Consider the following 16,655-nt stretch of genomic DNA (forward strand, 5'->3'; position numbering starts at 1 on the left):
CTGCCATACCCATTCCCTCCTCTCTCTCTCTGTCTCTCTGTCTTTTTCTCTATCTGCCATACCCATTCCTACCTCCCATCCTCTCTCTCTCTTTCTCTGTCTTTTTCTCTACCTGCCATACCCATTCCTACCTCCCCTCCTCTCTCTCTCTGTCTCTCTGTCTTTTTCTCTACCTGCCATACCCATTCCTACCTCCCCTCCTCTCTCTCTGTCTCTGTCTTTTTCTCTACCTGCCATACCCATTCCTACCTCCCCTCCTCTCTCTCTCTGTCTCTGTCTTTTTCTCTATCTGCCATACCCATTCCTACCTCCCCTCCTCTCTCTGTCTCTGTCTTTTTCTCTACCTGCCATACCCATTCCCTCCTCTCTCTCTCTGTCTCTCTGTCTTTTTCTCTATCTGCCATACCCATTCCTACCTCCCATCCTCTCTATCTCTTTCTCTCTGTCTTTTTCTCTACCTGCCATACCCATTCCTACCTCCCCTCCTCTCTCTCTCTGTCTCTGTCTTTTTCTCTATCTGCCATACCCATTCCTACCTCCACTCCTCTCTCTCTCTTTCTCTGTCTTTTTCTCTACCTGCCATACCCATTCCTACCTCCCCTCCTCTCTCTCTGTCTCTCTGTCTTTTTCTCTACCTGCCATACCCATTCCTACCTCCACTCCTCTCTCTCTCTTTCTCTGTCTTTTTCTCTACCTGCCATACCCATTCCTACCTCCCCTCCTCTCTCTCTCTTTCTCTGTCTTTTTCTCTACCTGCCATACCCATTCCTACCTCCCCTCCTCTCTCTCTCTGTCTCTCTGTCTTTTTCTCTACCTGCCATACCCATTCCTACCTCCCCTCCTCTCTCTCTGTCTCTGTCTTTTTCTCTATCTGCCATACCCATTCCTACCTCCCCTCCTCTCTCTCTCTTTCTCTGTCTTTTTCTCTACCTGCCATACCCATTCCTACCTCCCCTCCTCTCTCTCTCTGTCTCTCTGTCTTTTTCTCTACCTGCCATACCCATTCCTACCTCCCCTCCTCTCTCTCTCTGTCTCTCTGTCTTTTTCTCTACCTGCCATACCCATTCCCACCTCCCCTCCTCTCTCTCTCTTTCTCTGTCTTTTCTCTACCTGCCATACCCATTCCTACCTCCCCTCCTCTCTCTCTTTCTCTGTCTTTTTCTCTACCTGCCATACCCATTCCCACCTCCCCTCCTCTCTCTCTCTGTCTCTCTGTCTTTTTCTCTACCTGCCATACCCATTCCTACCTCCCCTCCTCTCTCTCTCTGTCTCTCTGTCTTTTTCTCTACCTGCCATACCCATTCCCACCTCCCCTCCTCTCTCTCTCTTTCTCTGTCTTTTTCTCTCTCTGCCATACCCATTCCTACCTCCCTCCTCTCTCTCTCTGCCTCTGTCTTTTTCTCTACCTGCCATACCCATTCCTACCTCCCCTCCTCTCTCTCTCTTTCTCTCTGTCTTTTTCTCTAGCTGCCATACCCATTCCTACCTCCCCTCCTCTCTCTCTCTGTCTCTGTCTTTTTCTCTATCTGCCATACCCATTCCTACCTCCCCTCCTCTCTCTCTCTGTCTCTGTCTTTTTCTCTATCTGCCATACCCATTCCTACCTCCACTCCTCTCTCTCTCTTTCTCTGTCTTTTTCTCTACCTGCCATACCCATTCCTACCTCCCCTCCTCTCTCTCTGTCTCTCTGTCTTTTTCTCTATCTGCCATATCCATTCCTACCTCCCCTCCTCTCTCTCTCTTTCTCTCTGTCTTTTTCTCTACCTGCCATACCCATTCCTACCTCCCCTCCTCTCTCTCTCTGTCTCTGTCTTTTTCTCTATCTGCCATACCCATTCCTACCTCCCCTCCTCTCTCTCTGTCTCTGTCTTTTTCTCTATCTGCCATACCCATTCCTACCTCCCCTCCTCTCTCTCTCTTTCTCTCTGTCTTTTTCTCTATCTGCCATACCCATTCCTACCTCCCCTCCTCTCTCTCTCTCTTTCTCTGTCTTTTACTCTACCTGCCATACCCATTCCTACCTCCCCGCCTCTGTCTCTCTGTCTTTTTCTCTATCTGCCATACCCATTCCTACCTCCCCTCCTCTCTCTCTCTCTTTCTCTGTCTTTTACTCTACTTGCCATACCCATTCCTACCTCCCCTCCTCTCTCTCTCTGTCTCTCTGTCTTTTTCTCTACCTGCCATACCCATTCCTACCTCCCCTCCTCTCTCTCTCTGCCTCTGTCTTTTTCTCTACCTGCCATACCCATTCCTACCTCCCCTCCTCTCTCTCTGTCTCTCTGTCTTTTTCTCTATCTGCCATATCCATTCCTACCTCCCCTCCTCTCTCTCTCTTTCTCTCTGTCTTTTTCTCTACCTGCCATACCCATTCCTACCTCCCCTCCTCTCTCTCTCTGTCTCTGTCTTTTTCTCTATCTGCCATACCCATTCCTACCTCCCCTCCTCTCTCTCTGTCTCTGTCTTTTTCTCTATCTGCCATACCCATTCCTACCTCCCCTCCTCTCTCTCTCTTTCTCTCTGTCTTTTTCTCTATCTGCCATACCCATTCCTACCTCCCCTCCTCTCTCTCTCTCTTTCTCTGTCTTTTACTCTACCTGCCATACCCATTCCTACCTCCCCGCCTCTGTCTCTCTGTCTTTTTCTCTATCTGCCATACCCATTCCTACCTCCCCTCCTCTCTCTCTCTCTTTCTCTGTCTTTTACTCTACCTGCCATACCCATTCCTACCTCCCCTCCTCTCTCTCTCTGTCTCTCTGTCTTTTTCTCTACCTGCCATACCCATTCCTACCTCCCCTCCTCTTTCTCTCTGCCTCTGTCTTTTTCTCTACCTGCCATACCCATTCCTACCTCCCCTCCTCTCTCTCTTTCTCTGTCTTTTTCTCTACCTGCCATACCCATTCCCACCTCCCCTCCTCTCTCTCTCTGTCTCTCTGTCTTTTTCTCTACCTGCCATACCCATTCCTACCTCCCTTCCTCTCTCTCTTTCTCTGTCTTTTTCTCTATCTGCCATACCCATTCCTACCTCCCCTCCTCTCTCTCTCTTTCTCTCTGTCTTTTTCTCTATCTGCCATACCCATTCCTACCTCCCCTCCTCTCTCTCTCTCTTTCTCTGTCTTTTACTCTACCTGCCATACCCATTCCTACCTCCCCGCCTCTGTCTCTCTGTCTTTTTCTCTATCTGCCATACCCATTCCTACCTCCCCTCCTCTCTCTCTCTCTTTCTGTCTTTTTCTCTATCTGCCATACCCATTCCTACCTCCCCTCCTCTCTCTCTCTTTCTCTCTGTCTTTTTCTCTACCTGCCATACCCATTCCCACCTCCCCTCCTCTCTCTCTGTCTCTCTGTCTTTTTCTCTACCTGCCTTTCCCATTCCTACCTCCCTCCTCTCTCTCTCTCTGTCTCTGTCTTTTTCTCTCCCTGCCATACCCATTCCTACCTCCCCTCCTCTCTCTCTCTGTCTCTGTCTTTTTCTCTATCTGCCATACCCATTCCCACCTCCCCTCCTCTCTCTCTTTCTCTGTCTTTTTCTCTACCTGCCATACCCATTCCCACCTCCCCTCCTCTCTCTCTCTGTCTCTCTGTCTTTTTCTCTACCTGCCATACCCATTCCTACCTCCCTTCCTCTCTATCTTTTTCTGTCTTTTCTCTATCTGCCATACCCATTCCTACCTCCCCTCCTCTCTCTCTGTCTCTGTCTTTTTCTCTACCTGCCATACCCATTCCTACCTCCCCTCCTCTCTCTCTCTCTCTGTCTCTGTCTTTTTCTCTATCTGCCATACCCATTCCTACCTCCCCTCCTCTCTCTCTCTTTCTCTCTGTCTTTTTCTCTATCTGCCATACCCATTCCTACCTCCCCTCCTCTCTCTCTCTGTCTCTGTCTTTTTCTCTATCTGCCATACCCATTCCTACCTTCACTCTCTCTTTCTCTGTCTTTTTCTCTACCTGCCATACCCATTCCTACCTCCCCTCCTCTCTCTCTGTCTCTGTCTTTTTCTCTACCTGCCATACCCATTCCTACCTCCCCTCCTCTCTCTCTCTCTGTCTCTGTCTTTTTCTCTATCTGCCATACCCATTCCTACCTCCCTCCTCTCTCTCTCTCTGTCTCTGTCTTTTTCTCTACCTGCCATACCCATTCCTACCTCCCCTCCTCTCTCTTTCTCTATCTGCCATACCCATTCCTACCTCCCCTCCTCTCTCTCTCTTTCTCTCTGTCTTTTTCTCTACCTGCTATCCCCTCTTCCCTATCTCCCTTTATCCCCCGTTCCATCCCTCTCTCTGCCAACAAACACATCCCCTGCAGTGGGGGTCTGCCTGCCTGGGAGACTAAGAGAGATTACTGTCAGCGTGCTAACAGTAACACTAAGCCATGTTCACAGTTCCCTCCGTTACTCCCCTCCCCTTAACTGGTCCCTTGAAAAGTGAAATTAGGAGGCCAACTTAAAAGGGAAGTTTACATATTGAAGGTTTAGGGTAGTGTGGTCTGGGGCCAGTTTTTCAGTGTGTCTATGGGGGCCCCTAAGGGCCCAGAACTTTATATTGACCTCTGCTTCCATGTTGTGTGACTCATTGTTCCAGCTGGAAGGTGGTTTGCAGGCCTTGCATTATTTGTTGATTGTTGGGATGGCCTATAGGCATAGGAGAGTTGGCATTCTCCACCATGGAAGTATATTGTATGGGACATGTCTGTGCTGTGATATGCATGTGTGGAAGATTGATTCATTTGTCTCTAGACATCTGTTTCCATGCTCTGTTTGATGACCTCTGCACTTCTCTCTCCTCCTCCCCCCGCTCTATCCCTTTCCCTTCCTTTCCTTATCTCCTCTCTCACTTTACTTCCCCACTCTTTCCTCCCCCTCCCCTCTTTATTGCCACCCCTCTCTTGGCTTCCTTTATCACCTCTCTACTCCTCTCCCTGTCCACTCATCTCTACTCCTCTCCTCCTCTCTACTCCTCTCCTCCTCTCTACTCCTCTTCTCCTCTCTACTCCTCTCCCTGTCCCCTCCACTCTACTCCTCTCTCTGTCCACTCATCTCTACTCCTCTCCTCCTCTCTACTCCTCTCCCTGTCCCCTCCTCTCTACTCCTCTACTCCTCTCTACTCCTCCCCTCCTCTCTACTCCTCTCCCTGTCCCCTCCTCTCTACTCCTCTCCCTGTCCACTCATCTCTACTCCTCTCTACTCCTCTCCCTGTCCCCTCCTCTCTACTCCTCTCCTCCTCTCTACTCCTCTCCCTGTCCCCTCCTCTCTACTCCTCTCCCTGTCCCCTCCTCTCCTCCTCTACTCCTCTCCTCCTCTCTACTCCTCTCCCTGTCCCCCTCTCTACTCCTCTACTTCTCTACTCCTCTCCCTGTCCCCTCCTCTCTACTCCTCTCCCTGTCCCCTCCTCTCTACTCCTCTACTCCTCTCCTCCTCTCTACTCCTCTCCCTGTCCCCCCCTCTCTACTCCTCTACTTCTCTACTCCTCTCCCTGTCCCCTCCTCTCTACTCCTCTCCCTGTCCGCTCCTCTCTCTCTCTCTCCAGTCTCCTTTGCTGTGCTGATCCCTCGTCTGGACCTGGTCATCTCCCTGGTGGGTGCCGTGTCCAGCAGTGCCCTGGCCCTGGTCTTCCCCCCCCTGGTGGAGCTCATCACCTTCTCAGACCGACCGCTGAAGCCAGCCATGTTAGTCAAGGACCTTGTCATCGCTGTGGTGGGCTTCATAGGGTTCCTGGCTGGGACCTATGTCACCCTGGCCGAGATCGTCTCCCCAGAGGAGCCTCCGGAGGTCATCAGGGAGGCAGCTCAGAACCTGACTGTTGCTGCTGCTACTGCTGTGGCTGGGGCCTTGGGGATGTCTGATGAGCTAGGTGGGAACTGGACCACACCTACTGCTGCTGTGACCTTGGGATGACCTTAAAATGACCTGTAGTCATAGCTCCTAGGGCAGCAGGAGATTAAATGACGAGCAGACAATGTGTTCACTTACAGATTGTTTTTCATATGGTTGCTGGATCCTTGTTTTGTCAAATCTATAGAAAATGAAATGGACAGCATAGTCCCTGACGACGATCTGACAGGAATGCTCGAGTGTCCTTCCGCACAGTGTAGTCATTGGAGCATGAAAAAGTAGAACCAAACACACATCATAGAAACATAGGAAAGACACTGTACTGTACACAGCCCTAACCACATAGAACCCTTTCATATGGATGTAATGGACTGCGCAGACATAAGAACAACATTTGTGGCACACACACAAGCGTAAACATCCCCAGCTAGCTTATCCCACTCATCACCAGTTCAGCACGTTGCCCCGCAGTGATCAGAGTTCTCTCTCCATCTCCAGCTGAGCAGTGTGACATTTCCACTGCCTCATCTCTATCAGAGGGGAACATCTCATCAAAAACCAAATCATGAATGTATGATGTAGCAGGGAAACAAGAGTCCTTCTATATGCAGGTCCCACAGAACATCATCTGAAACCAGATTCTCCTTCTTGTATTGTTGGTGATTCGGTAACCTCTGATATGGTTTTTCAACCCTAGGGGAGTGGGGCCTGTAGCCGCTATCAATTCTTATGATAAATGTTCCCTCCTAGCTGCTCGACTCCCTTCGGGCTGCCGCGCAGATGAAATATCAGCCCACGCAGAGAAGCACGAGATTGAACTCTACTTTCTACAGTTTTCCTCTTTAGTTAACACCATCAACGTTTCACACTACTGTGGGAATTTTGCTCGAATCAACGCAATATTAGCCACTTTCAATGTAACATACCGGAACAAAACGAGCTATGCAAGATTTAGTATGCAAAACTAACTGCAAGAGATTTTCTTTTAGGCAGAGCGCATTGGAATAGGATTCTATAGAATTGACATGAATAACTCAGGCCCATATGCTACACAGACTGGTGCACCATAACCAATCAGAGCTGCAGAAGGCCTATATGCAAATAGCTATTGCCATATATGGATCTGTGCCATTCAGTTTGAACTGGACAGCATGAGCGGTATTGAGTAGATGTTTTTGTTTTGAGATCAAAGCGAGAACTGCATGTAGCCACCTTTGCACATTTGTTCATATTCTTTGCTAGTTAGCGAGTTATTAGCACATTTTTAGTCAACAATCAGGGAGTGGTTGCTTCCTACATGAACACAAAATGCATTTCTAGTCATCTTTGAATAGCAAGTCAAGTAAAGAGCTTTTTTTTTTGTCTTAAATGGGAAGTGTTGTATTTTGAGACGGTTTTGAATACGCTAAATAACCAGTAGGCAGAGGTTAGAATCATTTGTCTGATCCTGGTATGGGAATAATAATCAATTGTATTTTGTAAAGTGGTTTCTTGCATCAAACAACACAACCTTTTCAGTCATCTTGCATGTTTAAAAAAAAAAGTCTCATGCAATGTACATTGAACACCACACATTGGCTGTGACTGTAGGCTGAATGATAGAACAGCTATTTCCATGGTAACATGTTATGGGATACATTTTTCTCCATTGTTTTGATGGTAGGCCACTCTGGTAGACCTTCAGTAGGATCAAATAGCCACTGTAGCCTACTTGGCCACGGTTAAAAGTGTAACTTAAAGCGGGTACAGCCTCGGTGTTCATAGTAAACTCGCGCCGGAAATTGCACAGAATTTTCACAATGTTCAAGTTTGCGCTCAGCAGACCTGAAATTTGCTCAGTGTCGGAAGGGAACATTGATTATGATCGACAACAACCTTTGAAAATCAGATCTGCTGTTACGATCCTCAATTCTGGCTTCAACTTTGACTCATCTGCCCTGGGCTCTTTGTGTACCTCCGACCCAATCATCTGGTTACCCAAGTGAAAACACAGGTGAAACCGAGGCAGGAGAGCGTGCGTCCTGGTGAGACTCAGGCCACGGGAAAACCGGCCTTGCAGCTTGTCTTATGGTTTAGTGTCTGTAGGAGCTATACAGATAGGAACACTATCGAAAACCAAGAGACTCGGAGCCTTGCCCCTTCATTCCCTGCCCCATTTTCTAGACTTTTTTTGACTCCCCAAGGTCGAGCTCTACAGACACGTAGAAATAACATGAATATACCCTTTTACAGGCACATACACTTTCTCATAGACAAATCAATCAAGGCTCTTTGATATGTACATTGTGAAGTTTAGATAACATTATAGATGCCTGCTGTTGGCAACTAAGATGTGTTTTTGGCTACCTGTCTACTGGGGCTATATTTAACCATGACTCAACCAAGACTCAATTATCAAAGACCTTCCAGGCTGCTCCCTGTGGCAGTATCTTCCAACACAGCAATATGATGTATATTTATTTATAGATATAGGAGAAAATAATGTTTAACACTGAAATGTCTGTCTGTTCAATAATGATACAGTAGAACTCAGCGATGTCAGGAAGGAAGCCTTAACTGATGATCCCACTGGACAAAAACTGCTTAAATCAATGTAGTTTCCATGTCATTTCAACAACAACAATTCAATGTGAATGTTGATGTTGAACTGACATCTTTGCCCAGTGGGAAAGCTGTGATTGGCTTCTTCTATGAGATTGACAATGAAAAGACCCACATCATTCCATATCCATTGGTTTGTTAGTATGTTTACCGGAGTGAGTGGTTGGTTCTGTCAGTGTATCACATGATCACTATATCCTCTATTCCATTTCACTGCCTCTCAACAGACCATTCTACATGATCACTATATCCTCTATTCCATTTCACTGCCTCTCAACAGACCATTCTACATGATCACTATATCCTCTATTCCATTTCACTGCCTCTCAACCGACCATTCTACATGATCACTATATCCTCTATTCCATTTCACTGCCTCTCAACAGACCATTCTACATGATCACTATATCCTCTATTCCATTTCACTGCCTCTCAACAGACCATTCTACATGATCACTATATCCTCTATTCCATTTCACTGCCTCTCAACAGACCATTCTACATGATCACTATATCCTCTATTCCATTTCACTGCCTCTCAACAGACCATTCTACATGATCACTATATCCTCTATTCCATTTCACTGCCTCTCAACCGACCATTCTACATGATCACTATATCCTCTATTCCATTTCACTGCCTCTCAACCGACCATTCTACATGATCACTATATCCTCTATTCTATTTCACTGCCTCTCAACAGACCATTCTACATGATCACTATATCCTCTATTCCATTTCACTGCCTCTCAACAGACCATTCTACATGATCACTATATCCTCTATTCCATTTCACTGCCTCTCAACCGACCATTCTACATGATCACTATATCCTCTATTCCATTTCACTGCCTCTCAACCGACCATTCTACATGATCACTATATCCTCTATTCTATTTCACTGCCTCTCAACAGACCATTCTACATGATCACTATATCCTCTATTCCATTTCACTGCCTCTCAACAGACCATTCTACATGATCACTATATCCTCTATTCCATTTCACTGCCTCTCAACAGACCATTCTACATGATCACTATATCCTCTATTCCATTTCACTGCCTCTCAACAGACCATTCTACATGATCATGTCATAGCTTTAGGTGTCCAATTTGTCCCTCAGGATTTTCTAAAGTCGTCTATGGTAATGATATTGTTCCGTCCATTTAATCAGTAATCAGTACAGGTCACATGCAGCATCCGCACACTAGTGAATTTATGGTGCAATAAAGTAACTACTACCTGGTAATAACTCAACCTCCGCTCCCTATTACCGTCCAACGACCTCTGTCTGACGCTGCTACGTTATAAAACCTTTAATGCTCAAGTCTTCATTATGTCTCATTTGTTGCTCTGCCGTTCAACCTAAGTGTTGGTGTCAGACGGTGTTAAGCAACGTCACAGGGCTCCAACAGTCTTTTCCACACAACACCAACGTCACTCAAGACACGCTCAATAACACCCATGGTTTGTTCTGAGGGTGTCCTCCAGCGAGTTCCCCAATTAAACCAACATAATCCTAGCTGATCGGTGATGATGGCCGTTAGATGGTACGCTAACACTTCAAGCTAACTTATAAAAGAACAGCATCCGCTCCTCTCACAGGTACCATGCACCAATATGTATTAATGACTTGTTTTGCACATTCATCGTATTTCGTTTTACATGGATGAGTTCCTCACTCCGCTGCTGTTCCCACCATCACTCCCGAATCCCGCCCAGACATTCTAAAATGATTTGCTTTGTTGTGCCTTAAAGACATCAATTTATCCCTGTTCTGTTCGTGGAGAAACCTTTTCAGTTGAAGCAAAGTGGAGGACGACAATGATTCACGGATGGATCCCTCCGCTCGGGAACAACTCTCACAAATAAACGTCTCTCGCTGCATATTGATAACCAATGAGGAGTAGGAGTGTAAGGGTTGACAACAGACTACAGTTTTTACCACATCTTCCAAATATATTTCTATTATAAAGTTTCCTTCTGACAAAAATGTTTAAGTTGTGTACCTTCGAAACGTTCCTACAAAGTTCAGTTGTTTCCTTTTTTGACTTATAGCTTACTACTTTTCCAAGCTGGAATGTTTTGTAGAAGTCTTTAGAAGGTGGTGGTACCTATGGGCGGTAATAGGATCATTACAGGTATAAGACTAGGTTATATTTAGGTGGGGATCATACCGGGGCGGCAGGTAGCCTGGTGGGTAGGAGATGTTGCTGAATCAAGTTCCCGAGCCGACAAGGTAAAAATCTGTCATTTTGCCCCTGAGCAAGTCAGTTAACCCACAACAACAGTTGTTCCCCGGGCACCGACAATGTGGATGTCGATTAAGGCAGCCACCTCGCACCTCTGATTAAGAGGGGTTGGGTTAAATGCCAAAGACACATTTTTGAATGCATTGTTGTACAACTGACTAGATATTCCCTTTACTTTGTCTCATGTGAGGATATACACTGAATATATACACTGAGTATACCAAACATTAAGAACACCTTAATATTTCATTTTTATTTTTTAAACTTTTTAACATCTACATTGATTTGAAGTGGATTTAACAAGTGACATTAATCATAGCTCTCACCTGGATTCACCTGGTCAGTCCATGTCATGGAAAGAACAGGTGCTAATGTTTTGTACTCTGTGTATATCATGTACCACCTTTATTATGAATTCAACCGATGTAACACACGTTATTATGGTTGAATAAATTAGATTTACTGAGGAAAGATATTGTATTCTGTCCATTATTCTTGTCATGGTAAGGTCATGAGTAGGATGTGTCTGCCTTCAACTGAACTAGGTAAGAGACGTTACCTACTCTGGATGAGAGTGTCTGCTCAATGTCTCAAATGTAAAAGGATGAATACGGTATCTAACAGGATAAGGTATTGTGTTATGAAGTGGTGCACTGTGTTTGAATGCTGAATATGACATTAGTAAAGGCTGTTGGTTGTGTGGAGGGTTTGTATGGTACAGCATGCTTTGGAGGGCATTAGTGCCGTTAAAAGTTTTGGGTTGGAACGCTGATCGCTGGCAGAGCCACTTATATCTGCAGGTCAGGCAGCCCTCTGTTTTCATTGACATTACATTTAAGTAATTTAAGTTCCCATCATGCCACAGTGTAAGCACACACCTCGCGCTGTGCTGGGAGCCTTCACACACCACTGTGTAATATTATTCAAGAGGTCTGACCACCAGGGAAATCACTCACACTGTCAGAGCTCTCTCTGCCTACCTCTCCTCTGCTCTGTCCAACAGCGGAGTAGAGGAGATCTGTCACACACACACTTTCCCTTAGTCAGTCTCACTCACTCACACTGTCAGAGCTCTCTCTGCCTACCTCTCCTCTGCTCTGTCCAACAGCGGAGTAGAGGAGATCTGTCACACACACACTTTCCCTTATTCAGTCTCACACACAGTCTCTCTCATCTACACACAGAAACACTGTAACTCGCTTTGTATTGATTGGCAGCTGGTCAAATTTGAATTTGGGCTACTTATTTGATAACTCCAGAGGAACACTGGGCCTATTCAAACAGAGGGTGTGTGTGTGTGGGTGGGTGGGCGTGTGCCTGTGTGTTCGTGTGCAGGCTTGTGTGTGTATGTGCTGCTGGGGAAACACAGAGTGCATGTTTGGAAGAGATATACGGTCTTAAACAGTCAGAAACACACTGCCTGCCTCTCAAGGAAAATCTATTTACAGTGGAATATACTTTATACCTCAGTTAAATGAATCTAGAGCGACATTAAGCCTAACACTGTTCAGCAGGCTCTTACAGCTGGGCCACTTAGGCTCTGATTTGGCAATTTTTTGTTCAGTATATCACTTTAGAATTCCTCCCTTCTTCCTCCCCCATGCCACACCATGTTTTCAAGAAAACAGATTTTTTTCTGTTGGCTTAGCGAAGGAAAGTAATACATCCTAACCTACAAGCTGTCTATAAGGAACTATACCAGTCAGTCAAATTATGCTCCACTGTGATGTGGAAACTGGAAATCAATAATATGCTTAACACTATCTCCAAACACTATCTCCAAAATCCTGTTTTTAAATAGAATAATGTTCTGTGGTGCAAAGGCTATCACTATATTCAGATGAGCATATTGATGGATATCCATCGTAGTTGGCACTCAACTCTATTTTTGTTTCTCCCTCTTTTTTTTTTGCCTACGGTGAACAATGCCTCCACTAGAGTTGGTAATGAGGTCTGCAATCCCATCCCCAGCTTCTTCCATTCATAATTTCCATTAGTAATTTCTCTGTGCTCGTCCAGTGATAACAGCTGGAGATTCTTATTAAGGCACCACTGCTTTCCTAACTCTGCTCCCTCTAGAGCTGTGTAGTGTATGTGTGTCATTTTTATTAGGATCCCCATTAGCTAATGCCGTAACGCTAGCTAATCTTCCTGGGGTCCAACACCAATTAACAAGACATTACAAACAACCACAAATCAAGACTTCACAAACATTCAACAAGTAGACAATACGGACAATTAAAATACCTGACAGGAAACACATTTAACATTCAGTTGATGCTTTCTATTTCCTGTCCAGTCATATGTTCTATCTCATTAGATGTTCTTTTATTTTTTCTTGTGTGTGTGTGTGTATGTGTGTGTGGACTCTGCTCATCCATGAGCTTTGGGTGATCACTGAAGATTTGTCAGCAGATTATTTTTCTCTCAGAATCAGCAGAGACACGAGGTGTGTGGAAAACTAGAAAATTCAAATAGACTGAGCTGACTTGGGTGTCTTAATCAAACCATGTCTATCTATATGCAGATTATTTCTGGGGATGGACATGCTATTTCCAGCCTCTATCCCTGCCCATCCACATAAAATAAGAACTGCCGGATATAGGCTGCATAGAGCATGGCAGGACATTGACCTCTAAAATATTTAACAGTATGCATATTAGTGGTAATTTCAGAAATACATTCCCAGGACCTCGTCGTATGGATTATCAACCACTGGCCAGTTGATTATTTTATGTAGCGATCACAATGGTTTCATTGGGGTTGTGGTGAGTCAGTGACTGACATGGCATATTAATCAATTCTAAAATGGAGTTCAGAACTCTCCTACTTTCTGCCTCATTCTTCATCAGCATTACTACCGTCACATCTATAAGCGGTGTCTGTCCACCACGGGGTTAATGTGGTCATGGATCTGAAAGCGTCTCCTTTTACCCCTTCTTCCAGGTCCTGCGGTAATGCCAATTGATCACCTTATTGACTATGACACTCTCACTATCAGCCTCCCGTAATCACTTTGTCGATTCCTGACCCTACGATTGTCCTTGTGAGACCTTACAGTGCTCCAGAGAGTGGCTCCAAGCCAAAGCTGGCTGTTTCTGCTTCTTCAGCCAAATAAAGGGTTGAGGTTCTCGCCTGCCACCCCTCAACAGTCGGTCAGGTCTGGAGGTGAGCTTGAGATTTTTTTTATATTTTGGGGGGGCGGCAGGGTAGCCTAGTGGTTAGAGTGTTGGACTAGTAACCGAAAGGTTGCAAGTTCAAATCCCCGAGCTGACAAGGTACAAATCTGTCGTTCTGCCCCTGAACAAGCAGTTAACCCACTGTTCCTAGGCTGTCATTGAAAATAAGAATTTGTTCTTAACTGACCTGCCTAGTAAAATAAAGGTAAAATAAAAATATGAAAGCTAATGCCCCAGCATCTGAGAGGCCAACACTCTGATCCCTGAAGAGAAGCAGAGTGATGGTGCAACTGGCAGATATACAAAGAGCAAGATGGGAAAGAGGGCGAGAGAAAGAAAAACACTTACAGAGAGTCCTGGGGAGAGCCACACATACAATGTTTGCACCAGACCTGTGCAGAAAATAGTTATTTTGTAGTTTATTTGAAAATATCAACTTTTTTAAGGCTTGATGTAGTTTATATAGAGTTTCAACTTAAAATGAAACTGTTTTCTTTGATATTCAAATACATGTCTCAGAAAAACTAATATTTGAACGTTTTTTGAATACCTCTCAGAAATCCCAAGGTATTTGAAGGTATTTGAATATATCCAAGTTATAAAAAAGAAAATGAATTTGATGGCTGCCAGATATTTGGCAAAGAACCAAAAACAACAACAGTTAGTTGAATTAGTCTAAATATATGATAATTTGCACATGGGTTGGAGGGCTCTTAAATATGAATCTTAATATAGCCTATAGCCTAGATTGAAATACTTTAGGAACATGGAATCACCTCAACATTAGACTAAACCACTTTTGCAACTTCAAAATGACTAATAAATATATTCTCATAATGAGTGACATAAGGGAATGCAGTAACACTTGAAATCAATACATTCTACATGGGTCTTTACTTTGTGCTTATTACAATCTTCGTATATATTTTGTATATTTTTAAATCTCAATTTCCATCTACGGACTGAATATACTCTTCTGCAATCCGCCTCACCCAATGTGGTACGGATCTGCTATTTTTTATACATTAGAACCGGAACCCCCATCAGAAGCTAGCCAGCGAACTAGCTAGTAGTCAGTTAGCCCCTGCTAGCGGTCTTCACCGTTAACTCCGACTTCAGCCAGCCTCAGCCCTGTCAATTCCTGCCAGTCTGCACAGCGCGATATCAACCCAGAGCATATCTGACTGCTTTTTCTCTACCACATCTCCGGATTCCTACCGCAAGCTCTGAACCTTTACACCGGATCTTTGCAGCTAGCTTGCTGCTATCCGAGTGGCTACTCCTGGCTAACGTCTCTGTCCCGAAGCAAGCACCAATTAGCCTGGAGCTAGGCCTATCTTCCTGCTACCCGAAGAGGTCCATCAGCCAATTCTTGGGCTACAATACCTCTTTTGCCAATTTACCTGGACCCTTTACTGCCGACACGGAGCCCCGCCGATCCATCACGACTGGTTTGCCGATGTAACCTTCCGAGGGGGTTTCAACAGGCTCTTCAATTGCGACGTACCCCGGAGGCCCATCTGCTGGTCTGCTACCCCCGGCCCGCTAGCTCTCTGAATCGCCGTGTCTCCAGCTCGCCTAGCTACCCAATGATCCCTGTGATCACTCGACTACACATGCCTCTCCCTAATGTCAATATGCCTTGTCTATTGCTGTTTTGGTTAGTGATTATTGTCTTATTTCACTGTAGAGCCCCTAGCCCTGCTCAATATGCCTTAGCTAGCCTTGTGGCCTCACCTGGCTTAAATGGTGCCTCTAGAGACACAACCTCTCTCATTGTCACTCAATGCATAGGTTTACCTCCACTGTACTCACATCCTACCATACCCTTGTCTGTACATTAGGCCTTGAATCTATTCCTCGTTGCCCAGAAATCTGCTCCTTTTACTCTCTGTTCCGAACGCACTAGACGACCAGTTCTTATAGCCTTTAGCCGTACTTTTATCCTACTCATCGTCTGTTCCTCTGGTGATGTAGAGGTTAACCCAGACCCTGCAGCCCCCAGCACCACTCCCATTCCCCAGGTCCTCTCATTTGTTGACTTCTGTAACCGTAAAATCCTTGGTTTCAGCACAATCTGCCAACCCGAATGTCCTAGTTGTGTGTGAATCCTGGTTTAGGAAGGACACCAAAAATCCTGAAATTTCCATCCCTAACTATAACATTTCCCAACAAGATAGAACTGGCAAAGGGGGCGGCTTGCAATCTACTACAGAGATAACATGCAGAGGTCTGTCATACTATCCAGGTCTGTGCCTAAACAATTTGAGCTTCTACTTTTAAAAATCCAGCTTTCCAGAAACAGGTCTCTCACCGTTGCTGTTTGTTATAGACCCCCTTCTGTCCCCAGCTGTGCCCTGGACACCATATGTGAATTGATTGCCCCCCCATCTATCTTCAGAGTTCGTACTGTTTGGTGACCTAAACTGGAACATGCTTAACACCCCAGCCACCCAACAATCTAAGCTAGATTCCCTCAATTTCACACAAATTATTTAGGATCCTACCAGAAAAATCCTAAATCCGTAACCATGGGCACCCTCTTAGATATCATCCTGACTAATTTGCCCTCTAAATAAACCTCTGCTGTCTTCAACCAGGATCCCAGCGTTCACTGCCTCATTGCCTGCATGCGTAATGGATCCGTTGTCAAACGACCACCACTCACCTAAAACACATCAGCGAGCAGGCCTTTCTAATCGACCTGGCCCGGGTATCCTGGAAGGATATTGACCTCATCCCATCAGTAGATGTCTGGTTACACTTTAAAACTTCTTAGGGTTAGGGGACAGTAT

At 45.4% G+C, this 16,655-nt stretch overlaps 1 protein-coding gene across 2 annotated transcripts in view; it reads left to right on the forward strand.

Annotated features, from left to right (window-relative positions):
• Positions 1-11,154, forward strand: part of slc36a4 (solute carrier family 36 member 4) — a 261,014-nt gene extending 249,860 nt beyond the window's left edge. For both annotated transcript variants that reach the window (XM_065024294.1, XM_065024295.1), the window contains exon 12: positions 5,521-11,154. In XM_065024294.1, coding sequence (XP_064880366.1) covers positions 5,521-5,888 — 368 coding nt within the window. In that variant the 3' untranslated portion in view covers positions 5,889-11,154. The remainder of the gene's footprint in view (positions 1-5,520) is intronic.
• The last annotated feature ends 5,501 nt before the right edge of the window (positions 11,155-16,655 follow it).

This window comes from Oncorhynchus nerka, linkage group LG11 (assembly GCF_034236695.1).
Source record: "Oncorhynchus nerka isolate Pitt River linkage group LG11, Oner_Uvic_2.0, whole genome shotgun sequence".
In the NCBI taxonomy this organism is placed as follows: domain Eukaryota; kingdom Metazoa; phylum Chordata; class Actinopteri; order Salmoniformes; family Salmonidae; genus Oncorhynchus; species Oncorhynchus nerka.